Source organism: Equus asinus, chromosome 20, assembly GCF_041296235.1.
Source record: "Equus asinus isolate D_3611 breed Donkey chromosome 20, EquAss-T2T_v2, whole genome shotgun sequence".
NCBI classification, from domain to species: domain Eukaryota; kingdom Metazoa; phylum Chordata; class Mammalia; order Perissodactyla; family Equidae; genus Equus; species Equus asinus.
The window spans coordinates 112,154,722-112,180,761 of NC_091809.1; the positions used below are offsets into that span (position 1 = coordinate 112,154,722).

Below are 26,040 nucleotides of genomic sequence, written 5' to 3' on the forward strand. Positions count from 1 at the left end.
AATTATGTAGAAGTTTCCATCTGTTTGGAGCATTAGTAGTGGTGTATTTACCATTTTACCTTAGTGTAAATATGCATGTTAAATAGAGCAGAATATTTAGAATTGTCAGTAAGATTTCTGTACATGTTTAGAAGAAAAAATTACCATTGAGAAGCCTTTTATTGTATTTAATCTAACTAAAGCATATTCAATAAGGCATGAAGTGAAAAGTAATTTTGTATTTAAATGCCTTTTGCTTTCTCCGAAGTAGCTTGACGGTGCTTTGGTGCACCCTGTGGCTCTTTGTGGTGGTGGTGGTTACAGCACTGCTTGGAGCCGCCGTCTTCAAATGGACCGCTGAGGGAAACGGTGCCGCGTCTGCTCCCGGGAAGGAGGTTGAGTCAGCTGTTTGGGCATATGGAATCTTTGGCTGCTGGACCGAGTAGACATTGTAGTGCCCGCTGTCCAGGCGTGGACACAATTGCTCTGGGAGCAGAAGCGGGGCAGCCCCTCTGTGCTCTCCCCTTGAACACGGCGCAAGAAAGGGGAAGGATCTCAAACGTTATGTTTGTTGTAGACTCTGCTACATCACTTTTTGCATACAGAAAACAAGTACAGCTTTATTAAGTTTTGCATTTATTCTCCAAGTAACATTACTGAGCTTTTTATCTTTGCTGTTACACACTATCTGAAAAATACCTGTGAGAAAATGCAAGTTTTGAATTATTCCTGTTTATATACTTGGACACATACCTTCCCTTAAAGGAAGATTGCTGTCTTCAAAAAAGGATGATACTTACTTCTTAATGTTGAGACAAAACGTGCTTGTAACTAATTATAATTTAAAGCTGTTTAAATACCAGGTCGTATATTATATCCTAACATTATGTTTTACCTCTTTGCTATTAATTACATTATTATTACTATATAAAGAGTTCCTGCTTCTTTGATAATGCTTTTGCACCCTGTGTAGTTAATCTTTAATGTTGGGGAGGACGGGGAGAGATTAAATTAGCCCTGTAACCTCTTTCTCTTCCAGCCTGATGATGGAAAATAAAAGCTCTTAGCCACAAAATGTAACACTTAGAATTAATATTTAATTAGACTAGCAAGTTGTACGCGGTGGCTGAACGCTTGCACAGAGTTGTTAGTGCCACAGCTGACCTACAGGGTTAATAGTAACTCACTTCTGGAAGCAAGTGCCAGCTCAGCACAGTGGAGCCACTGTCAGAAAGTCCTGAGAGACTGAAATCAGCAAACCAAATGGCAGGCAGGGATTCCCGGGACGGAGCCTTCTGGAAAGCTGGGAGCTGGAATCGCTTGTACGCCAGGATTCAGATGAGAACAGTGGGTGAAGGAGCTTATCCCTCCTGTTCTGGGAGCTGCTGGTTGTAGGCCAAAATCTTAGAACAGATTTTTACTAAATGTTTTTGCTGCAGCTATTAACTTACATTGAAAATCAAATATTGAATAATTTTCGTCTGTAAAATTTAACAAATTTTTTGTGTAAACATTAGTTGTTAATTTCTTACGTATTAGTACATAATATCTATAAACTCAGATCCTTAGATTATCAGATAGGTTTGGCGCTGTGCATCTATGCTGTTTTGCTGTGACATGCTGTTTTCTTGTTTCCTGTATAGTTGATTTATATGGTTCATTTCTATATTATTTCATTACGGGACATTATGCAGAGCCTGAGAAAGAGATTATGAAGTCTGTAGCCCAAGAAATTTTTTCTTCAAGAAGATATATATATCAACAAACATAAGTCAAAACCATTCTTAATTTTTAAAGGGCTTATATTATAAAAGCAACTATACATTGCCTTATGTTTATGATACAATTAAATTACAAGGTAAATAATTGGACCTCCTGGTGAAACATTGGATCCTTATATCTTGAGAAATTAATCTGGTGAAAAATAGGATACCATGAGTTTGAAAATGTGCAAACACAGAACAGCCAACTGGAGAAGAAACACCTTACATAATTTATTGGTTATATCTTAAATAATTAAAGAAAAGCTAGTCATTAGTTAAAAATCCAAGCAGGTGAGAGCCTTGCCAGCAGAGGGAGTAGTCCTGTCTTCCATCAGGTTCCCATCATTTTCCCACCTGCCTCAGCTTTTTTCCCAGCCAGTCCCCCATCTGGACCTGGCTCTGTCAGCCTGTTCCTGATGACAGGCTATAATTTTATACTCAATATGGGATTATTCTAAGCTGATTTTAAACTTTAGTAGTATCTTTAACCTGCCACTGCATCACAAACATCAGCTGGATAAATGTTCTGCAAAGCATGTAGTATTTGAGGCCAGTATAAATGTAAGTAATATTTCTGAAAGTAACATCGTGTTCTTTAAAAAAAACCTTCAATTTTAAAGAACCAACGTTTTCATACCAAAATTTAGAATGCCAGGTATTTTGTCAGATAGAAAACACAAAAAGACGTGGCTCCATTGCTTAATCCTAGTAAAATTTGGCAGCTTACTCAGCAATTTATTTTGCCCTTAAGGTAAAGTATATTTGACATTAGCTCCTTTGTGGATATGTTTTAAGCATTAGAAAAAGGAACCAAAATACTTTTGTTTTATGATTTCTTTACATTAATATCAGTATATGATGCTACCAAGAGAGTGTTAGTTAGAATTTTTTAATTTATTAAAGTTCCTCTATATTTTAAAATTAACTGTGTGTGACTTTGAATAAAGTTCAGTGTTAAATCTGGGAAGATTTAAGCTAATACCTTCATTAAACTATTAATACCATTTCAGATATTTATTAATATATTTTATTTTATAAAATAATATTCCTTCTTAAACTCAAAACAGTTATGAACAGAATTATTTTCCCCACTATCAAATATTTTTAATAAAATAAAAATGTAATCCAAAGAAATAGATGACAACTCTGGAGAAGGTGGGGATGGTTTGTAAAAAACTACAAACAGTATTAATAATGTTATTATTTCATAGTCTCAATTTCTATAGAATGAAGAACTTAAGCATGGGAAAACAAATACCTCATTAAATATCCCTAGATGTATCCGTTTATCCAAGTTTATGTTTTTGATTACATGACAAAGAAACGTCCTAGGTTCTAGTATGTTTGTTTTTCTATACATATCGTTTTCCAGAAAATGTTGTTATAATGAGCTGTTGAGTGGCACACTTGCTTTTCTTGTGAGGGTTCCCTCCCCCAGCACACATCACGTCATGTAGTAGAGTCAGACGTCGAGTAACTTCAGTATGTCTTTGGCTTTTCGACATTGCTCTCAGTGCTCTTATGCTCTTGTGGCCCTTTGCCACACTCCAGCGGGAGCCCTGCCCTTCATAGTGTGTCTCTGCTGTCTTTCCTATCTGAGGACCCCAAAGACTGATTCTTCTTTGAGGCATCACGTAAATGCTTCATATCAGTTGGTTTATTCCTTTCAAGCTTCCTGATAATTAAGTGATTGGTTAATTACTTTTGAATTCTTTTGTCAAAAATCTTTCCTGAAAGTATATTTTGTATTGGTAGAAGCTATATCTGTTGTTGAGATAATGAGGCCCAAAAGGTAAGGAAATATTCAGAGCTTGAGGTGTTCTCACTGTTACTTGGTTACTCTAAATAGGTATCTCAAGCATTTTTATTAGAAAATGCAAGGAGCTTTATATGGCAGTAGTTGAATTTTTATCTCATAACAACGTTCCTAGTTTTTGCTTTATTTTTGAATTGGAAGGGAGCCTTAAATTAATCTTCCTTTATTTACAATCCATCTAATGGATTTGGCATATCCTAAGAAAAAGAGACTATCATTCCATAAAAGCGAACAGGAAACGTTCTCTGAGACCAAACAAGGAGCAATCCAAACAAAACTCTGGGGTCTTTGTGAGATTAAAATTGGAGTAAGAAGGTAGTAGACTGGACAATCTGATTTGCTTTTTCTATTTGCAACAACATTTGACAGGATTTAAATTTAAGTAATTAATTGAGAAATTGCACTGCGATAGAAAGTTTTAAGAACCCTTTATGTGACTTAATCCAATGCTGTTTGAGACTGCCAGCACACTCCTAAGACTCCTGGACACCGGCTCTCCTCTCTCCTGGCTTCCCTCCTAGCCATGTCTTGGCTGCCATCCAGAGCTGACAACTTTGCCCCAGGAGTGAAGGGAGATTTGTCTGGTATAAGAAGGATTTTTGAGCCATCCTAGAGTTTCACATCCAGATGGGCGAGAAGGAGGGCGGCATATCATTGTACATACTTGGGTGATGTGATTATGCCATGCTGAAGTATAACCATTAATTTACTCCTACTGGTGAATCTTGAATGTCCTTCCTCAGATGTTTCTTAGTGGAAACTGTAATGTAGCAACTTCAAAATGAACACAAAAACTATCCAGAATTTATGTCTAGGTAATTGATGCACAGATGCCTTTACTTCTCCATTTCCAACTACGTAGACTGTAGACCAAGAAGGTTTCACGTCTTGGCTAATAACATAAAAACACTTAGAATGTGTTAAGATGAGAATGTGGAAGCCCCGCTTCAAGGCCTCTGCTCAGATCATTATGCTAAAGCTTTCTGAGCACTGAGGTTTATTTTATGACAGTTTGTTGGCCACAGTGTATTCCTCCTGAAGTGAATTGTGATTATTATGCTTTTAAGGATTTTCTTAAAGCTGTTAATTTTAGATTCTTTAAGAAAATTCACCTACCTTTATCTAAAAGACCATTTAGTATTAATATTATGATTTGAAAGATCTTTTGGCACAAGTGGTTTTAAGACATGATTGCATCAATACACCATAGTCCCTATGGATCTTAGAGGTACAGAGGTAATCTCTAACAGTATTTTAGATTTTTAAAAAACACGTGCATTTACATTCTCAAATGTCTTTTATGCTCCTGCAAATAACTGGAAGACTGAGTGAGTTTATAATTAAGACAAAGGTTATGTCAGTCGGGAACTTAGATGTTATTTTTATATAATTTCCAGTGCTTTTTATTCCGTAGACATTTTTCAGATATCTATACAACTTCCACAATCTGGCTTCCCACATTACATAGACTATTTTCCAAAACTGCTGTGCGGAAAGCAGTAAGGTCATTGTTAAATATAACTTATTTTACGGTAATGATTAAAAGTTTACCCTTGTTCTAATACTTCACAAAAGCTTTTCAAGTACACTGTAGTTTGCAGTTAATAACTGTAATGTAACCCTGTGGAACGTAGAAATGTAACAAATGAAATATATAAATGAATTTGTGAGATTTTTAAATCTAAGCCATACACATCTTTTATATTTGGAATTTATTAGTTTTCCTCTATAAAGTGGATAATTAATATTTTTTAATCTCCCATAAATTGCCTTAAAAAGACCTATGAAGTTGACAAACATTACAGATGGTAAGAGGTTTATTAGTAAATTTTAACGTTAAATTAAGGAAAAAAACCTTCTTTGAAGTAAACAGATGTCAGGTTGGCCATTTAAAGGCACAGGACCCTGCTTGTATACAGCTAGAATGGAGATTAATCCCATCCTACAGCTCACAGCGTCTGTTATTCAGAGAATTGAGAAAGCCCTAGTTTATATCACTGAAATTCTGTATAGTTGAGTTCTCACAAAAATTGACTTTTATCATTTTAGATTCAGCTATTTAGATACAAAGCCTTAGTCTTCTATTTATAGACAAAGGAAATCTGACCTTTTGATTAAGAAACACTGCCAGTGGCCTTTACAAGTGCTTGTTCATCTGAGGGTCCATGACGGGAGAGCTCTTCCCAGTTGAGTTTATCCTAAAATGAAATGAGAAGAGCCTGCTGGTGGTTCTTACCGAAGATTCTTCTGAGCGGGAGAACCACATGGCTTTTCCTCTTCTCCCACTTGTTCTCACCCTCCACACCACCCCAGCCACAACCCACCCCTACCCCAACATTGTTCAAAACTCGCACAATGAATCATTTTCAAGTCGACTCATTGTGAACTGTCTCCCAGCTGTTGGAATGTCTGGCAGACATTTTTGTTTGGGTGAAGAATAACTGGCTGAAACCCAACCTGGATGAGTTTGATATAATGGTCTTTGGCTAAAGAAATATTGAGAGGAACATGCTTATGGCCTCTGAAGCCCCTGTTATTCCTGGAGGAGGACCGTCCCCTGTGGCATAGAACTGAAAGTAAGGAATCAATCTGGATTATTTTCTCACCATCGAATGAAAAATGGCCTTAGAAAAAATGGGCATTTCCAAATTATGTTTGTCTTTCTATACTTGGTACCCAGGTGATTGAAAGACTTAAAGACAATTAAGGATAATTATTTTTACTGGTTCCTTTTAAGAGCACTGATTCAAAGGCTGAAACATTCCTTATGTAACACACATTTCTACTTATGGAGGAGTTTCAAATGCTGTCCTAGGTGTGAGGTAACCTGTCACTTCATGTAATATTTAGTGACAGAGGCTACTGTGTATTTCAGGCCGAGTCAGATAACATCCACTGGCCCTCATATTCTTCATTCCTATGCAATCTTTACAAGAGGACTTAAGAAACAGAGGAATACCAGTAAGCTCCGTAGTCAATCATGTTTTCAAAAAGTGAACATATTTGTTATATTTGGACTTTAACAGGGGACGTAACATCAGACTGATAAATTTTCTTAAATGTTTTACATTTCCCATCCCTCTTTTGAAGATGACTTTTAAACTGTTAGACATAACCAGTGTATAAAAGGAGTTTCAAAATTATAAAATTTTACAAACCACAATATTTTCAACTTATCTAGATCTTCAGAGCAAAACTTTTTCTAAGATGTGTACCATGTAAAACAGTTTACTGTCCTACCATCCTGTCAGGGGCTAAAAGAAATACTGAATTTCTATTAAATAAAATAATTTAAGAAAACCTGCAGGGTATTTAATGATCATATTTTCAATGATTATATTTTTATGGTGTGAAATTCTGGGTATTTTAGAACTTCAGCTCCTTAAAATGTGACCTTTTTTGCAATGTATTGTTTAGCAGTATTTTCCTTGTGTTGGGTTGTATTGGGAAGGAAAGGTAGGCCACTAGTCTAATGCTAGTCATCTACCATCCTCACTTTGCCTTTATTGTGATCCCAGAGCCAAACAGCAGCATCTGGAAAGAGAGAACAGAGACTCCAGAGCTAGCCGTGCTGCATCTCTTAGCTGGACCCTTCCATTTTTCTGACAGGGTACAGAGGACCTCAGCTGTTGGAGCATTGGGACCTGGTCCCCGTTGACAGATGCTAGTGGGACTTGACTTAACACCATATCCTGCACTATCTACTTCTTCTCAATCCTGATGTCTGTTAGACTTTCCCACAGGCAATGGGTCAAGTAGTTTGAAAAATAATAGCGTATGAAAATAAAGGTAGCCTTGCCCTTTAAGGCCAGAGAGAAATCGTCAGTTTATGTTTCCTGACAAAGCTAAGGTATGCCCCCTCAGCTTTTTGAATCAGAATGTCCGACCTCCACGGGCAAGATTTTGCAGTTTAGGCCATCTTTTCATCCAGTTTTCGGCCTGTGGTAGCTTTAACTTTCAAATTATTTCTCTATGTTGATAGTCTGTCTCCTCTACAATTTGTCATTGAGATGTCATAATGGCGCTGTATAGATGTTATATTTTTAAACATAACATGAGTGTTTTGTTTCCTTGTTTTACAGAATAAAGCAGTCATTGCTCGTGTTACAAACTTGTCAGATACAGTCGTTGGTCTAGAATCATTTATTGGTTCTGAGAGAGAAACGAACCCGTTATATCAGGAGTATCACGGTAAGCAGCTCCTTCAGTAGAAGAGTGTGGCTTGGCTGCCCCTAGGGCCCCTGGAAGCATCTTGTCCAGTCATAAAATCTACTGTCAAGTAGCATGAATTTTACTTTATAGTATTTCTGCTAAATGGTTTCCATTCCTGGCCAGTCTTCATGGCAGCTTGTCCCCAAACTCCATTAAGACTACAGCCTGCGGTGACCGAGGACTCAAACCCAGGTACTGAGGCTCAGTCAGACACACATCTCGTCCCAATGGCCTCAAGTTGCCATGAAAACAGCTGTGCTTATTAGCTCTGTTTGAGAGAAATATCATTAATTCTAATAATAACAGCTTTGTGTAGCAGCTTATACTTTCCAAGGCTTAGCTGTATGATAAACAGAACTCATACTGTATAATATTTAAAAGTCCTAGTCAATCACATTTTCAGAAAGTGAACATCTTTGATTGTATTTGGACTTTTCTCTGCTTATTCTGTTGTTTGAGTTTGAACAAATTTTAAAATATTGCCGCCCTAGTATAATCACAGATCAATTAATCAGACTTTTTACTTATATTTTTTGGAGCTTTTAATCGTATTTTAGTCGTTTGGTTAATTGGGGATTTTTTAATGAAAGTTGTTCCATGGAACTATTGCAATAAGAAAGCCTTAGTAGGGGCTGGCCCCGTGGCTGAGTGGTTAAGTTCGCGTGCTCCGCTGCAGGCGGCCCACTGTTTCGTTGGTTTGAATCCTGGGCGCGGACATGACACTGCTCATCAGACCACGCTGAGGCAGCGTCCCACATGCCACAACTAGAAGAACCCACAACGAAAAATATACAACTATCTACCGGGGGGCTTTGGGGAGAAAAAGGAAATAATAAAATCTTTAAAAAAAAAAAAAAAAAAAGAAAGCCTTAGTAGTTATGTGTGTTTTAGCTGTAAACTGAGTGTAGAGTGTGGTGCGTAAGAGTTTTGCCTGTTTACTTCTGCTGAGTGAATGTTAATTATTGCTGTTATTATTGTGGAATACTATACTTCCATGGAAGCTTCTAGTCTAAAGACTGAATAGCTTATTTGCAGCCTGCTACAAGATTGTGATCATAGGACTGTGGCAGTTTCTAGATTCTACAAAATAAGATTATAAGATACTTTATATGATAATCACCAGTGTGTTAAGGAGTCAGCATACAACCTTTAAAAAAATAAAATAGCACAATCTAACAATCAAGTGTTTTTTTAAAAGTCTAGAAAGTATAAGCTATGAACAAAAGCTCCGTAAAATAATTTGCCTTATGATCAGTTACTTGCATAAGTGTGCTTTTGGTATGTACTCAGATTAACCCCATATGTATACAGTTCATTTAGTATATTATTGTCACTATGATAGTAAGAGAGCTATTAAGATTAAACTATTTCCTTTTTTTCTTTTTTAAAGATTTTTATTGAGCTATAATTGACATGTAACTTTGTATTAGTTTAAGGTGTACAACATAATGATTTGATAGATGTATATATTGTGAATTGATCACCACAGTAAGTTTAGTTAACATCCATCACCACATAGAGTTATGACTTTTTTCTTGTGATGAGAACTTTTAAGATCTACTCTCTTAGCAGCTTTCAAATATGCAGCACATTATTGTTAACCTTAGTCCCCAGCTGTGCCTTACATCCCCAGGACTTAGTTAACTATCTTATAACTGCATAAATTATTTCTTTATTATTATTTCCATTTTCTTTTAAAACAATTCAAGTTAAATATTACCTTAACAAATTATATCTGAGTATCATTTGTAAGTATTATGACCTTATAGATTTAATGAAATTATATTTTATATTAAACAAATATTATTTTGATTAAAACATTTCAGGGGTTGAAAGACTATGATTTCTTGTGCTGAAATCTCTGAATTAATAAATTATTCCCCACAGAGGAGGGGGTGGTTCTGATGACTAGTACACTTTCTGTTAATAAGAAGGACATTATGAATCATTCCTTCATCTTTAAGGCCCCCTGATTTAGTAGTTACCTAAACAAGCACGTGCAGAGTTCAGATGAGAAGTGCAAACCAAAGTCTGGTGAGCTTACCTTTAATATATTTCACTAAATAGCCCTGTATTAAATATTGTTAATTTGTGTCTAAAAGCTGTCTACTTAACATCTTTTACATTTTTTTAAGTTTAAAGAATTAAGTTGAGTATTTTAGTCCAATTATTTTTGAAGGAGCCGTTTCTAAAGTTAAGCACCTGGAGGTTTACCCTGTTAAGCTAGAACTAATACATTATTCAGCATTCAAACACACACAAAACCGTACACTAGAGAAGCAGTTTTGTAAATAAGATTTATCTAGTTTGTTCAAATCTGGACTTGCCTTCTTAGGGGTCAGTGTCTTTGGGATGGTGGTTTTTAAATATGGGCTGAGTCAGGCAGAGATGCACTAAGAGTCTGCCATGTCTTCACTGTGGCAGATGACCCCGAGTGTAGACAGAAACTGCATTAAGCTGCACAAAAGCCATCCAGTGCTCTTGTCAGAAAAAATTAGCAAGTGTTTCTGCTGACGAGAGGCCAGAGCTTGTGGTTTACCTAGCAGTGTTACAAAGCTTCTAACAGCTACATCAAGGTCTGACATGCACAGAAAGGAGTGTCTTGGGATAGCATAGGGGTTAATGTTTGATCCTAGAGTGTGCTCTGAAATGTAGTTTCTTCAATGGTTTGTTCAAGTCATTAATAAGATAGAAAATGAAATATTGTCATTAGTGCTTCACTAGTTGTCAGTAACCCATAAGCCTTGTTTTGCTGCCTGCTTACTGGTGCATTTAATAAAATAAAGATCAGTCAGTGGTGCCGTGGGCAGCGTGCAAGGTGATAGCCATATTTGCTTACTGTAAACACAAGAGAAAATCGCACGCAAACCGGCCGTAGTTTTGACAAGTATTAAGGCCCCTCTTTACATCTGCACTTCTGTACCAAAGTGCAATTAGTTTTCCTCGCTCAAGGATTTCTGTTTATCTTATTCTGCTTGATTACTTGAGTATAATCACACCGTTTGCTTCATTGCTCCTGGTAGTAAGCTCCAGTTTTAAAAGGGGAGGATGCTTGTGTGTAAATTTACAGGATTCTGCTGTAAGCCTCTTTAATTTATGCATCCAAGACAGCCTTTTTTATTTTTTTCTTTTAATTTCCTTCCCACAAGGTTTGATTCATATACGGCAGATTCCTCGACTTAATAATTTGATTGGTGATGTATCAGATGTCAAAGACTTAGCTTTCAAATTAAGAAGGAAGCTATTCACCATTGAGGTAAGAGAGAATTTTTATGTTTCAGTTCACAGTCTTGAGGTAAATAGTATCTCTTTACACAAATATGTATTTTTTACGTTAGTGCAATTCTTAGAAGATGTTTCATATTTTTAAGTTCTTTTGGTGTAACAAAATAATTTTTTTAGACTATCCTACTTTTTCTTTTATTTTAATGGGGTATCATTAGAGTACAGCAAATGATTTTGTTTCAAATGTCTATTAAAAGTAAGTTCTAAACTTATAAGTGTGACGTGGATATTTCCGAGGCTTTCCAAAGCATATTTAATTCAATGTTAATGAGCTGTGCTTATTTGTGTGTGGAATGTGAATGCTACCCACAATTGTGTTCCTTATCTACATTCTAAAAGCAGTTTTCTTTACTATTAGTGAAATCACCTTTCTGCTTTCCATGCTGAATAAGACAAAGTATAATTTACACCACTGTCTTTATGTAAATTTTCTATAAAACTTAAACCTTTTTTGTGACCTTTATGCAAGCAATAGGGACAGAAAGTAGTAGTACAAAAGATTTATTTCAACTTAATCTTGCTGAAGAGCAAATGAACATAGCACTATTAAGCAATTAGAGCTGATGTATTTATTAAGGAAATAAATGCTCAGAGAGAGATGGCTTTTGGGTGGTGTGATAGTTATCAGTATAGTGGGTGCAATTTTTTTTAACAAAGACATAAAACAGCCAAGCAGCCTTGACAAACCATTTTGTTTAATCTCTTTTCAAATGAAAAGCTCTTAAGCAGGCCACTTGTCTTAACTGCTTGAAACCATAAAAAGAGAGAATTGCCACCAATAAATTAGCATATTTTTAACTTCATCACCAAATGATGGTCAATGTGGCTTGGCACTGCTTTGGTGTTTGGGACTTCACCCTTAAGTGACCACTTTGGCCCTTTTTTGACCCTCTGCCCTCTTGAGCTGGCCACTTGATAAGGTGACTTAATGGTTCTCTCTCTTTTTCTCTTTCCTTTCACATTTGCAAGTAGCACTAACCTATAAATCATTGTAAGGGCCCTATCCAGTGACAAATTAATGTGCCCTCCCCCTAATTAATGGTCATCGATGTCCTTAATTATCTAATCCTATTGAGAGCAGTTAATAGTTAATCAGGCAGCCAGTTCTTCGAGCAGGTCGTGTCTGCAGGAGTGTGAGAAGTGCCTCATCTGGGTGCTCCCTTCAAAAGCCACTTAAAGCCACAAGAACCAGAGGGTGGAAATACTGACTCTTGAGCTAATTTGCTTTAGTTCTCAGAAGAAACCATTGAAATGGAACCTAGCACTGTAATTGTTCAAACATTGTTTCAGTTTTTCTGACAGAATGTTGAGAAGTTTACCACGACATTCAGACTTCTAGAGGGATAAAGTTACGGTTGTTAGTGTCGCAAGAAAAGCCTGCCTCGTCATTTTCTTTTAAATTGAATTTGTATTTTTCATGAAAGTTATAAGTTTTTTTGTTCCATGTGATGCCTTTTTCCCGAGATGAATGTTGTGACAATCAGGTCTAAGGTATCATGTGTGTCACCATATGAACTAAGCAAGGAGATTGCCTGGTGAAAAAAATGTTGCACCCAGAGAGAAGAGTAGCACAGCAATGTGAATCGTGTTTATTGTCTCTCTCGCTCTCTCTCACACACACACACGCGCGCGCACACACACACACACACACACACACACACTGGGTCTTATTTTGGGGATGAGGGGGTAGAAATAAAGGACTTAGATAATGTCAAGGGGGCCCTGTCCTTTGAATAACTTCAGGTTCTAAAAGTGACCACATTTTGCCATTGGAGTGGATAAAAGATCTTTCATTAACCACACAGGTCTCTGTTCTGTTTCCGGTCTTCTCTTCCCACTATTCTAAACTAAGAGAACCATCACAATTGGTCACCCTGTGGTTGCACAGCAATATTTGAAAACAAAACACAAGTACATGGTTGTTTTTTAAAAAGTTGATCAAATCCTTTACCTTTTTCATAATCAATACAATTTTTTTATATAGAGAAATACAGGTAAAACACATTCTAAGTAACTTATTTACTTATGCCATAAAATTCAATTTGATGATGAGAAAAAATATAAATTAAAGAATCAAACAAACCTAATAGAAGTACATATAGGTATAATTATAACAGGATAAAACCATGTGGTTCACATAGGATTAAATGCTTTTAATATAGCATTGTACATTGTAAAATGCATATCCAAACAGAAACCAAGTCTTTGGTGATATATTATGGAAACTGGAAACAAGAGGATTCCTTTATTGGGGGAAAAATTATCCATCAAGTGGCAGTGTTTTAATATGCATGACAAATAAATATTTTTTAAAATTGCCCTGATATTTAAAAAACATGTTCGCTCTCCTTGTCTGTCAAGTCTGAGGCTGTAGTACACCAGGATTGAGTCTGCATCTTACTTGCAGGAGGGAAAGGTAGTTTAGCAGGTAAAGCAGAAAAAGCTTTTCTGATTCCGTGCAGGTAGATTGTTCCATGCTGGAATTTACTGCCCATCACATGGTCTTAAAAGGTGCCATGGTTGGAAACAAGGGGCAAAAGAAACAGGCAAACACCCTCATCTCTATTTTTAGGGTACCTGTTCTTTGATTGATTAAATCATTGCCATTCTTATCTATGAAAACTGAATATATTTTTACTAACAGCCACCAAGGGCCTCTAACAGGTAGAGCAACTTTAACCAGTAATCTCTAAATTCTTCAAGTGATTTGGAGGAGAGTATTTCTTCCTTTTTGGGTTGTGGATTGGTATTGTCCAGATTCAAGTGGAAGCATTTATCTAATCACAGTAAATTTTTACTATTACCTAGTATTCACCAACTATAAAGCTCTATAAATTAGCCCCTCTGCAAAAGCCAGAGCAGAATCATATCCAGAATCATGACACCAAAATCCTGGTAAGCACCCTGGATAAGTAAAAGAGGAAGTTTCAGGTTGCTTCAATATGGCTTCAGGTTAAAAGAAAGAGCTTTCCAATTCTTTGAAAATTGATAATCCTTGTAAACTGTACTTGGTAACTCTCTAGCATATTTGATTAACCATAATATACTACTTATTCCTTGGCCTTATGTTTGTATTTTCTATATAATGATGAAATATTTTATAGCAAAAGGCTTTCCTAAGATGTAATAATAGATTCAATATACAGAAACTGTCTTTTTCATCCTTGTATGTATCCCAGAAGTAAGAATAGAATCATAGATTTAGTAGATAATAAAATCTTTGCTGAAATATATGTAATATAGATAAATTATGGAGTTTTAAAAATAGTCCAAATAATACAGCTATACATATTATATAAGTTCCACTGATCAAGTGACCTATAATACTCCCTTCACAGTGGAGTTCTGTAAGATGTGTAACTTAGGTACATAGCCTCACTTCTAAGCTGAAATAATTGCTTAGACTTATATTTTCTTTAGTTTCTGTAATTTTTGCTTCTCTAATGCTGGGATTAGCATTAACCAATTTTTTCTTTCTATTAGTAATTATGATATAATTATGATATATAAACCAATAAGATTTGGTGGAATTTGAAATGTGGCTGCATTTAATTTGATGACAGCCTAACAGCAGCTTTTTTACTTGCATTTGATATTATTTTGCTATTTTGATTTTGTAACGTTCAGCTTGATCATATCTTGACACATAGTAATCTAATTTTCTAATATAAATGATAATAACATATTATTACAGTTCCAACCTTTATTAAGTTTATTATAAACAGGGTTTCTGCTTTGGTAATGGGACAGTTTTCCAGCTCTAATGTTTCTAAGTCCCAGTGGTAAATTGTGGTTACTGGGTGACACTGAAATCTGTGAAAGACATATACCATTCACTGCAAATTTTCCATATAAGGATGAACAATACTTCTGTAGGCTTTAATTGGTCCAAAAATAGTAATTATCATAAATAGTGTATTTATGCGAATCTTGTACACTAAATGAATACTGAGAGTTTAGAAAATCAAAGTAAATCAAGTTTAATCAAGGTTGTCTTGTACTGCTCTTCCCCTAATCCAGAGGACAGGACTTCAGTACCTCTCCAATCACCAAGAACTTTTTCTCACAGAATAATTGATCAACTAGCATTTATTAACTAACTGTTATGTTTGATGCACTTACTTAGAACATTTATTCTTAAGTCTTAAGACCAGAATAGTATAGCCATCAGTATAAATTAGCCTTATATAATACTACAGTGTACTTGATCTAGTAGAATGATCTGAAATTTTTACTTATTGAAATAACATGGCCTCTTGCGAAGTACGAGGGTGTCAGTCCCTCTGATGTGTTGGACAGTCTCGAGCACTGCGTGGTAGCTTGGTGCCTGGTCTCCTTTCATGCCTCCATGTTTTCAACAGCCTTTCCAGGTTTTAAATGGGAAGTGGAAAGGTAACTATATATTTACTATATCTAGAGGCGGGGGCGATGGTGAACTTACCTGTCAATTCAAAGTTATGACGCAAAAATAAAATAATTCAAATATAAATGTCTGGCTCAGGAGCATTATTAAGTTGTAGGGTGATGGACCATATAGTCCAGTGTACCTTTTCTGACAATGATGCCTTCCACAAATATTGGTTGGTATTTCAGTTCCCAGATATACTGCAGTTAGCAAGAACAAAACCTAAGTGGAACATAGGCATCTGTTCATATAGGTGAAGTTATTTGTCAGAAGTAAACCCACATTAGCATTCTTTAACAATGATAATGTCATTTTCTACATGTTTACATTTTAGTGTGTTCATTATATTGCCATCCCTATACTTGACCTTTAATTCCCAAGTGATGTAGGCATATAGTAGGGTCATATAGGATTCACAGAATCTCCAGAAGTTGGTTTAATGCTATGCTCTATATATTTCACATGTCATAGTGAGCCTATCAAAAGTGCATACCACCTTAAGAGGAACACAGTTTTGAGACTCTGTCTAATCCTATTTCTTCCCACTTTGGAATCTTAATTAGAAGAGATAAGGGAAAAAAAAAACATCATTTAACTAAATTATTGTCTTGAATCTGTAGCAAAAGGTATAATCCGCAATTGGGCCAATTAGTGAAGCCCATGGTTAGCTGTGCTGCAGAGGACAACGTGATTAGATCTGACACCACTCTGGTTCCCACTGCTGCTTTGCCAGGTATGATGGTCAGACTTCAAAGAGCCTGAGGCATCAGCAGGGCAGGGTCTGGGCCAGCTGAGGTCCGGTTGTTAATCTCTCTGCTAAAACCACAGCAGCTCTCACACAAACAAGCTTACACGACACAATCATGCGGGATTAAAGTTAGGGTTGAGTCATGCCAATTTGCCTTTGATTTTTTGATGATTGACCAAAGATGGCTACATGACTAGACACATGCTAAAAGTATACTGATTAGGTAAGTTCCCAAAATATTTGAAGTATTTTTTAACTTCCTATATAAATGTTGTGAAAGCTTATCCCCTTTGATCAAACTTCCAAAGTAATAGTACTGTATCGGGGGGAGAGCGAGTATTTCTTACTGGCAGCCTGAATCCAAAACTTTTCACTTAACCACTTCATAAAAATTTGTCTTTACATTAATAATTCCTTAAGGAGAATGTAAAAGGAAATTGTTTCTAAGTGGTAAGCTCTTTGAAAATCTATTAAGCGCGTTGAGAGAAAAAACATTTTTCCCTGAGTCATTTACATTCACTGACAATTTTTCTGAAATTTCTTTATAATTATTTTCCACTTAAATGTTGAGTGAAGTGCCCTTCCAGGATGTGATTGCATAAGTGTCCTTTGCTCTGCGTTCTGACTCGTTGGAATACTGCTGTAAGAGGGCCACGTCTCCATTCTGAGAAGAGCCTGAGGCTGCTTTAGAATCATCCCGATGATTGCAGCTGCCGTCTTGCTGACTTTCCCTTGGGCGCACAGGGCCTCGTAGCTTTTGTGCTCCTTTCTCAGGCTTCCTGGGAGTCTGGCTGCAGAACGTCATTGCTTCATTTGTGAAGGAAGAGTAAACTCTTATTTGGCTATTGCATGTCTTAAAGTTCCTCTCTGGTCATCAACACCTAAGATATTAAACTTATAAATTGCTACAGCAAATTAATCCTATTTCTTTGAGAAATATTTTTAAATATCTTATGACACCTTGACTGTGAATAATTTTTATATAAAAGTGGTCGTTTTGTAAATTGAACTTAGAGTCTAATATTTCACATTGCACCATTTTTAGTACCAATTCATACTACATTTTACTCAGAGAATTTAAGGAAAGCATATATTTGAATAGTGACGTGGTTGCACAAAACAAAGGTCAAATATTTAGAATCTTGCCAAATAGTCTTCAGTCCATGAGTCTCTCATAAAAATTTTGTGGTACCTGTAGTCTCACCTTTGAGACCAGGATGATACAAGGTCAGCATCGTCTAAGGATGCAAAGAGAGAAAGATCTTTTCCTAACTTCCTAAACTTTGCAGGTACTAGCATTTCCATATGTGTTCTATGTTATGGCTCCAGGAAAATTATCTTGTGGTACTTCAAGGATCCCCTCAAAGCCTTTGCATAGCTGCTGCAGCAGAATCTGCCCAGTTTCCAGGTGCTCCCTGAAACACTTCCTCCTACAGTGTGTTGTCTGTGATGCCTAAGGAAGACAGAAAAAGAGAAAGCAAAAACTGACGACAAACCATGCTTGTCCCATTTCCTCAGTTAAATGCATTTTTAAGTTCCTAGAAGTAAGAACATGTATTTTGCTGAGAGCTCCTCCAGGGTACCTGGAAGAGTAATAAATACACAGTGGGGCTGAATAAAGATGGTGTCCTTGAGCTTTGTGATTGATGCGGTAGCTCTGGGGATACTTTTGTATTTAAAACGTCCTAAGTTTAGTGCTGCCTCATTTGCCTTTGCCGTTGCACAACAAATTCCCAGAATGGTCATCCCTCCAATACTTTCAAGAGTTCTTCTTGTCATTGGATTGTAGGTTAAATGTCTCAGTCTCCTTCTTAGAGAGGTCTTCCCTGACTGGTGCATCTGAAGTATTCACTTAGTTACCTGCTATCATGTGCCCTGTCTTAATTCTTAGTGTAACCCACTTACATATTACTCCGATTGTTTATCAGTTTATTTCCCAACCTCACTCAACCTTACCTGTCGTAAGTTTCAAAAGAGTAGGGACATAGTCTGTCTTGTTTGCAGCTAAATCCTGAGCACATTTCATAGGTGTTCCATAAATATTTGTTAAAATGTTAAAGTTCTATTTTTACAGTAACTCACATTTTTTAACACTTGAAACATTTAAAAGCATGTATTAGGCATCTCATTTTTTCTAGGCATTGTGTTGGGTGCTTTCACATATATTGCCGTACTTAATTCTTATTTGATCCTGACAGGAACTCTTGCCATAGGCATTATTACATGCAATTTTTTCTTTTTTATTTATTTTTTATGGAGGTCACATTGGTTTATAACGTTATATAAATTTCAGGTGTAAACCATTATGTTTCAACTTCTGTATAGACTGTATCATGTTCACCACTCAAAGTCTAGTTTCCATCCGTCACCATAAAAATGTCCCCCTTTACCCGTTTCCCCTTCCCCCCACCCACTTCCCCTCTGGTAACCATCAGTCTGTTTTCCATACCTGTGTGTTTGTTTGTCATTGTTGTTTTTTTATCTTCCACATAGGAGTGGAATCATATGGTATTTGGCTTTCTCCATCTGACTTATTTTACTTGGCATAATGCTCCCAAGGTCCATCCATGTTGTTGCAAATAGCAAGATTTCATCTTTGTTATGGCTGAGTAGTATTCCATTGTTTGTGTGTGTGTGTGTATGTGTGTACGTATGTATATATACACACCACATCTTCCTTATCCATTCATCTGTTGATGGGCACCTAGGTTGTTTCCAAGTCTTGGCTCTTGTGAATAATGCTGCAATGAACATAAGGGTGCAAATATATCTTTCAAATTAGTGTTTTCCTGTTCTTTGGATAAATACGCAGAAGTGGAACAACTGGATCATATGGTAGTTCTATTTCTCATTTTTTGAAAGATCTCTATACTGTTGTCCATAATGGCTGCACCAGTTTGCATTCCCACCAGCAGTGTATGAGGGTTCCCTTTTCTCCATATCCTCTCCAACACTTGTTGTTTCTTGTCTTTTTAGTAATAGCTGTCCTGACGGGCATGAGGTGATATCTCATTGTAGTTTTGATTTGTATTTCCATAATAATTAGTGATGTTGAACATCTTTTCATGTGCCTATTGGCCATCCCTATATCTTCTTTGGAAAAATGTCTGTTCACATCTTCTGCCCATTTTTTAATCAGAGTGTATTTTTGTTGTTAAGTTGTATGAGTTTGTCATATATTTTGGAAATTAACCCCTTATCGGATATATGATTTGCAATTATCATCTCCCAGGTGTTAGGTTGTCTTTTCATTTTGTTGATGGTTTCCTTTGCTGTACAGAAGCTTTTTAGTTTGATGTAGTTCCATTTGTTTATTTTTTCTTTTGTTTCCCTTGCCTGAGGAGACATATTCAAAAAGATGCTGCTAAGACCCATGTCAAAGAATGTACTGCCTGTTCTTTTTTTCTTTTTTCTTTCTCTGTTTTCTTCTAGGAGTTTTAAGGTTTCAGGTCTCACATTCAAGTCTTTAGTCCATTTTGAGTTAATTTTTGTGTATGGTATAAGATGATGGTCATTCTTTTGCGTGCACCTGTCCAGTTTTCCCAACATCATTTATGGAAGAGACTGTCCTTTCTCCATTGTGCGTTCTTGGCTCCTTTGTCAAAATTTAGCTAGATGTGTGGGTTTATTTCTGGACTACACACATTTTAAGGTAAGGAAATATAAAGAGTTATGTAACCTTCCCAAAGTCATAGAGCTGTGGTGGGGCCAGTATTAACCCAGATCTTCTCACTCCCTGTGCAGAATTACACTGGAAAGTTAGCATGCTCAGGAGCCCTGTTAATTATTATTGGTAGAAAAATAAAAAGTGTTATTGAGTGTTTCACAGGGGTCTGGGCTATTGCATGTGCTTTGTAGGCATTGCCTCACAGATCTCGCAGCTACCATACACTGTTAGTATCTGCAGTTCACAAATGAGGAGACTTAAGGATCAGAGAGATCAAGCAGCTTAACCTACCCAAAGTCACAGAGTTAATAACCGACAGAAATGACACTTAAATTCAAATCCGTTTTATTCCAAAGCCTGTGCTCTTAACCACTAACGACTGGCCACACCCAAGCTGTGCTGCCATCTCATCGTCAGCACAGAAGCCAGAATCCTCTGCCTGAGTGATAAAAAAGAACAAACCTCAAAAAGTGTGTGTGTGTACACACACGTATTTATTATATAATCCTTTAAGATACAGGTTAAAAATTTTTCTGGTGCCAGCAATCATTTCTACTCTATTTTTATAAAATACATTGTAAAATTCGGATTGCATTAATCATAGCTTCTCTCTTATGTAACATTTTGCTGTTATATATATATAATAGATATATGAATATGTTAGGGTGGCAAGATTGTTCCTTATTTTTTACTTATTTATGGTGTGTGGTAGATATTTTTTAATAGAAAAGTTTATTTGCAAAAAATATGAAGTCAGTCACTAAAACACTATCCACTCCGGTAGGTTTTCTAGATCTCAGCTACATAAGGTGGGGAAGGTATTCTATACAAAAAAAGAGTCCCTTGTTCTAGTCAACTGTCTTGATATGGTTCAAAAGTATCCCAAATTTAATTACAATATATTATGGTTGTGTTCACTTAAGTTCTACATTCAGGTATTTTTGCAAATATTAATTTGCTCATAGATAGTTACTGTGTTTTTATATTATATTTTATATTTTTCTAAATTATTTTATATTTATCATCTTCGGAACATCAAAAATTATCTTGTGAGATAATTAAGATGTATACAACTTATAAGATAGAAAAGTCTACCAAATCCAGGTTTTTAAATTCCTAATTTTTGCCTCCTATTTTATTATAACTGGTTCTAATGAAGGTTTGATCCATTCATATTAAAACCTCTTTTGTTCTATTGCAAATGTTTTATTTGTTGGAAGTTCTTTAAGCAAAATTAAGCAGTAAATCTCATAATTGCAAAATATTTTCCTCTTTTATTGATTAATATTGCTAAAGTTTCCTACAGTTTAGTAATAAGAAGAAATTGTATTCCTCATTAAGGAAATATGAGATTAAATAGAAATTATTAGTTTTTGAAAGGTAGGATTTGGGGGACCATAATAAATAATTAAGAGAAACATGAGTTTAATAAAAATTCCTGTAGCCACAAAACTGATAAAGCAATTCTATTTAAGCAGAAATTAAAATTTGTCAGTTATTACTGTCATAACTCCATGCCACAGTGGAAATTTCATGGAGCAGCCAATTCGGGGTCTTTGTATCTGGTATAGTGAAGTTCACTGAACTGTTTTGTCATGTGCTGTCAAGTCAGCCCACTATTGTTGTAGAGAATTAAACTAAATCATTTTGGCGTGAGCCTTCTAGAAATAAGATACCCCATATGAATGGTTTAATGAAATCGAGTATTGAGTTTCAATTTTTTGTAAGACTGTCAGAAGTATATTGTATTCATTCAGAAATTTCTGAGTAAGTTGGTTGAAATATCTGACCCTGTACTTTATTGAAAATTTGGTTTAAATATTAAATGTAAATAATACTTGGAATGTATTTGGATATTTGGGTACTTTTTTAGGTATATCATTCATCATTAAACATTTCAAAGTAGTAAAAGTTCCAGTTGTATAGTCATTTAGGAAAAAGAGAAGAGGTGTCTTTTGCTAAAATTAAAATTTGGGGTTATCAAATGAAGCTAGTATCAAGTTTGAATTAACTGCTGTTGTTTCCAAAGGCTAATAGGAAAACAAAGTTGTATTTGATTAGATTTTAAGAACTTAATGAGTTGTTTATGAATGTTCTAAATATTTAATTCTTACCTGATTAGAAAAACAGCTTATCTTTCTGATCAGTTTATTTAAAAGGCATTATTATAGTAGACTTAGTTAAATGCCTCAAACTTTTTATTTGTGTAATTTGATACAGGGGTTTTTTGGTTGATACTTCTGCTTGTAACCTAAGAAATACTTTACCAACTTATACTGTAGCTATGGTGTACCATTGAAAGACCGTGTAACAAAAACCCTCTTGGTGCAATTGAAGGTCACTTGTACATATTGTAATAGGCTACTCATTTACAAGATCCTTCTTGAGGGTCAGTGCTATAGCATGAAATGGATTGCCCTTGTTGAGCCTGTAAATAAATGGGTCAACTTATCTTGTATTCAGTGGGTAAAGGGAAAAGCTAACGCAGTAATAGTTTATTAATATTTTTACAAATTGCTCAAATGTTGAGCAAAACCACACACACTAGTACTATATTCTTGACATAAGTAATTACGGAAAATTATTAGAATATATAACTACAGTTTTTAAGGAAAACTCCTTATACACATGCACGCACAGACACATATTCATTTGTTGTTTAAATATATGGATCACATCCAGGTGTAGAAAAACACAGCAAAGTGGTAGTGTTCAAATGTCCTTTACCATGAAACTAGCTTGTTTCAAAATGGGTAAGATGTAGATACTCCATTGTTTCTGTATTGAAGTTCAAAACTTGTCAGGAATAGGTGTGAAAAAGGAATCAAACCTAGATAGTAATTTGTTTTAATTAATTTTCATAGCCTTTCCAGTGCTCTGAGGAGAAAAAATGGTGGTTCAGATAAAGTATTAGCAATGATCTACACTGAATGAATTCAGTCACATGATTTTTCAATCATGTGACTTTAGGATAAAAATAAAACTAATGATAAAAAGAATATTTTGTACCTTATAATTTTAATACACTTTGATTTTATAGGTTTTATATATATATGTATATGTATATATATTTATGAGGTATGTCACTTTTTATTCTCAAAATAAAACCAAATTAATAAAAATATACTACTGAAATAAATTTAGCCAGAACTTTCTAGATTTTTCCCTCTGAATTTGGCCATTCAGACCCACAACTTCACACCTCTAGTTTTTTTGTTTTTGGTTTTTTTGGTTGCTTGTGCTATCAAAAAGAAGAGATTTAAATTTGTGGTCAGTGCCAAACCAAATTTTTTGGGCCAAACAGAAGTAATTTAACAATGGATTTGAATCAAGAATCCAATGAATAATGATAAATTACCCTTTAAAAACCTGTGGAACTGATTGGTCAGTAACAATCCTGAGGCCACTCGTGACGTGAGTGCCACATGCAGCCATGGTCCACGTGGGCTCTGCTCGCCGCCTGGCCCTCGAGAACCCGCTTGCACTGTCTTGGTGCTTTTGCTGTCATACTTCAGCACAGTGAAATCCCACGCGTAAGTCTCTTCTATAAAGTGTCAAAGCTTTGGGAAAATGTGGTTCGTATAGGGGTATAAATGCTTTACCTTATGTCTGTTTTACTCATCATCATATCCCATCTTCCTAGTTCGGCACCTGATCACGCAGGTGCTGAAAAAATACTGAATGAACGAATGAATGAATGTCCTCTTGACAGTGCCCAAAACGTGTTAGAGAGCATGACCATAAAATCTCACCATTTCAGACCATAGAGAATAGTCTGATAATGCTAATACAGTTTCCATAAATGGTTAATATACTTCTGAAGTTTTGCATAAGTAAAATAACATTCAGAAAATATTGGCTGTTAACGTAATGAACCGTTATTGCTGAAATAAAGTCAGGCTGTATTCCTCAGAAATACCAGATGGAAAATAAGGAAAGAGATATTTTTTTTAGTTAACGAAAAGGGATTGGTATTCTATTGGAATCATGATTTCCTTATCCCCATTTTAATCCCATTTGAAATTGTTTTGAATACTTCAATTTAAAAGATTTTATAGTAAATGTTCCAAATTTGTAAAAATCCCCCAGAGCCAACAGGAATCAGTCCCAACTCTCAGGTTTCAAGTGCTTATAGCTTCTATCCCCTCTGATCCAGTAACTGCCTGGTCTTCTCTGGCCTGTGGAACTGATTTTACTGCTTGTATGTTTTCCTGGCTTTTAACAGATAAGTATTATCAAAGATTTGTGGGACTTATGAGTTAGGAATGAAATAATTAAGTACAATCAAATTTGAATACATCATCTTGGATATTCTACACTTCAGATTTAAATACACTTTAACAGTGAAGCAAATAATATCACTTCCATAATAATAGAATCTAGAACTATAATTATTGAGAAATCATCCCCTTGACCTCTTTGTGCACATGAAGCTGACAAGTCGCAATCTAGTCATTTAGTTTGGTTTCTTAAGAAATTCCTCCTGGGAAACCATTCTGGTCCAGATAGAAATTTAAGGACAATTATATTCAGAAGAAAAGGTTTCCAGTGCGTAGTTTATAACTGAACACATTTTCTTCACATGTCCTATTGACTTTAAGTGTAATTCAGTCCAGGAACAGAAAGAGTACATCTAAAGATATTTTGGAAATGTGATCTACTCTTCGTTGTGCCATAAATACAGACCACTTCTTTGCTTTAGCATTCAATTATTACACTATTCCCATCATTTTATTGGAAAGGTTCTTGTGCTTTGGTCCATGTAAAATCAGATAAGTAAAAGACAGTGTTCAACCAGCTCTGCCCCTGATGCTTTAAAGCATGAAGTTAGCGAACTGTGGCCTTTGGCCAAACCCAGCCCCACTGTTTGTTGAAATAAACTCTTGTTGGAGCACAGCCAGGCCTGTTCGTTTATGTGTTGTCTATGGCTGCTTTCACACTGCATCACTAAGTTGACATCTTATGGCGTGCAAGGCCAAAAATGCTTAATATCTAGTCATTGACAGAGAAAGTTTGCTATACGAAGAACCCCTCCTTTAGAAGACTACATACTTTAAAAAAATTGCTGAGAGAATTGTCAATTAGGGGATATGATTTATAGTCTTAAAATTAAACTTTATTTGAGTAATAATGAATTCATACAATCATTCGATGTGTAGTTTGCACTTTTAGAATTAATGTGAGTGGGTCTCTTTGAGAAAATACCTAGATTTCTTAGAAGTTTGAAAGCAAAAGGGAGATTAAAGTCTTCAAAGCCAGCTTCCTATTGTGTGCCCATATTTTCTCATCCGGCCTCTCTGTAATCATGTGGAAACCCACTTTGTTAGAGGCACCCATTTCAGTAGCTACCAGCTACAGTTGCTAGAAAATTCTTCCAGATGCTAAAGCAACTCCCCACCCATCAGTACCAATTCTGCTTTCTGAAGCCACATCAATTGCTATTTTCTATGTAATATCACTGGATTCATAATAAACACCTAATATATGAGGAATAATTATAATTTATGTGTATATCTCCTTAGTTTTCCTTAGATTTTCATTTCTTTTATAAACGGTATAGGGGCTGGTCCAGTGGTGTAGTGGTTAAGTTCACTCACTCCACTTTGGCGGCCCAGGATTAGCAGGTTCAGGTCCCAGGCACGGAGCTACATACTACTTGTCAAGCCATGCTGCAGTGGCGTCCCACATAAAAATAGAGGAAGACTAGCACACATGTTAGCTCAGCAACAATCTTCCTCACCAAAAAAAAAAGTTATAAATTAAATTAATCATTTCAGCATGAAGCCCATATAATTTTTACACCATCCCTTAAAGGAACTTTTTTATTTTTTTTAAAATAAAGCGTTAATTAGAAATATTAAAGTAATAGTCTTGAACTCTAAAGTAAAAAGGCTTTATGGATTATAGATTCACACAGTATAAATATTTAAATTTGATGTTTTTATTTGTAGCATGTTTGAATTCACAGATGAGCTTCAGATGAGTAAAAGTGATCAAATCAACTTTAAATGTGATTTTTCAAGAGTATCGTAATCTATTTAAGATTATTTTACTATATGTAAGTTAATCAAAATGTAGCATTAAACTTTTGATGACTGAATAATAAGAGGCATAAGGCTGTATTTCTAACAAATATTAATGTTATCAGCAGAAGCATACCGAAGC

The 26,040-nt window shown here is 35.6% G+C and overlaps 1 protein-coding gene across 9 annotated transcripts in view; it reads left to right on the forward strand.

Moving 5' to 3' along the window:
• Positions 1–26,040, forward strand: part of ELP4 (elongator acetyltransferase complex subunit 4) — a 239,262-nt gene that overhangs the window by 103,816 nt on the left and 109,406 nt on the right. For all 9 annotated transcript variants that reach the window (XR_011495973.1, XM_044751764.2, XM_044751762.2 and 6 more), the window contains exons 8-9: positions 7,641–7,749; positions 10,920–11,026. Coding sequence is in view for 8 of the 9 variants with exons in the window: in XM_044751764.2 (XP_044607699.1) it covers positions 7,641–7,749; positions 10,920–11,026 (216 nt within the window). In the remaining variant the exon portion in view is untranslated. The remainder of the gene's footprint in view (positions 1–7,640; positions 7,750–10,919; positions 11,027–26,040) is intronic.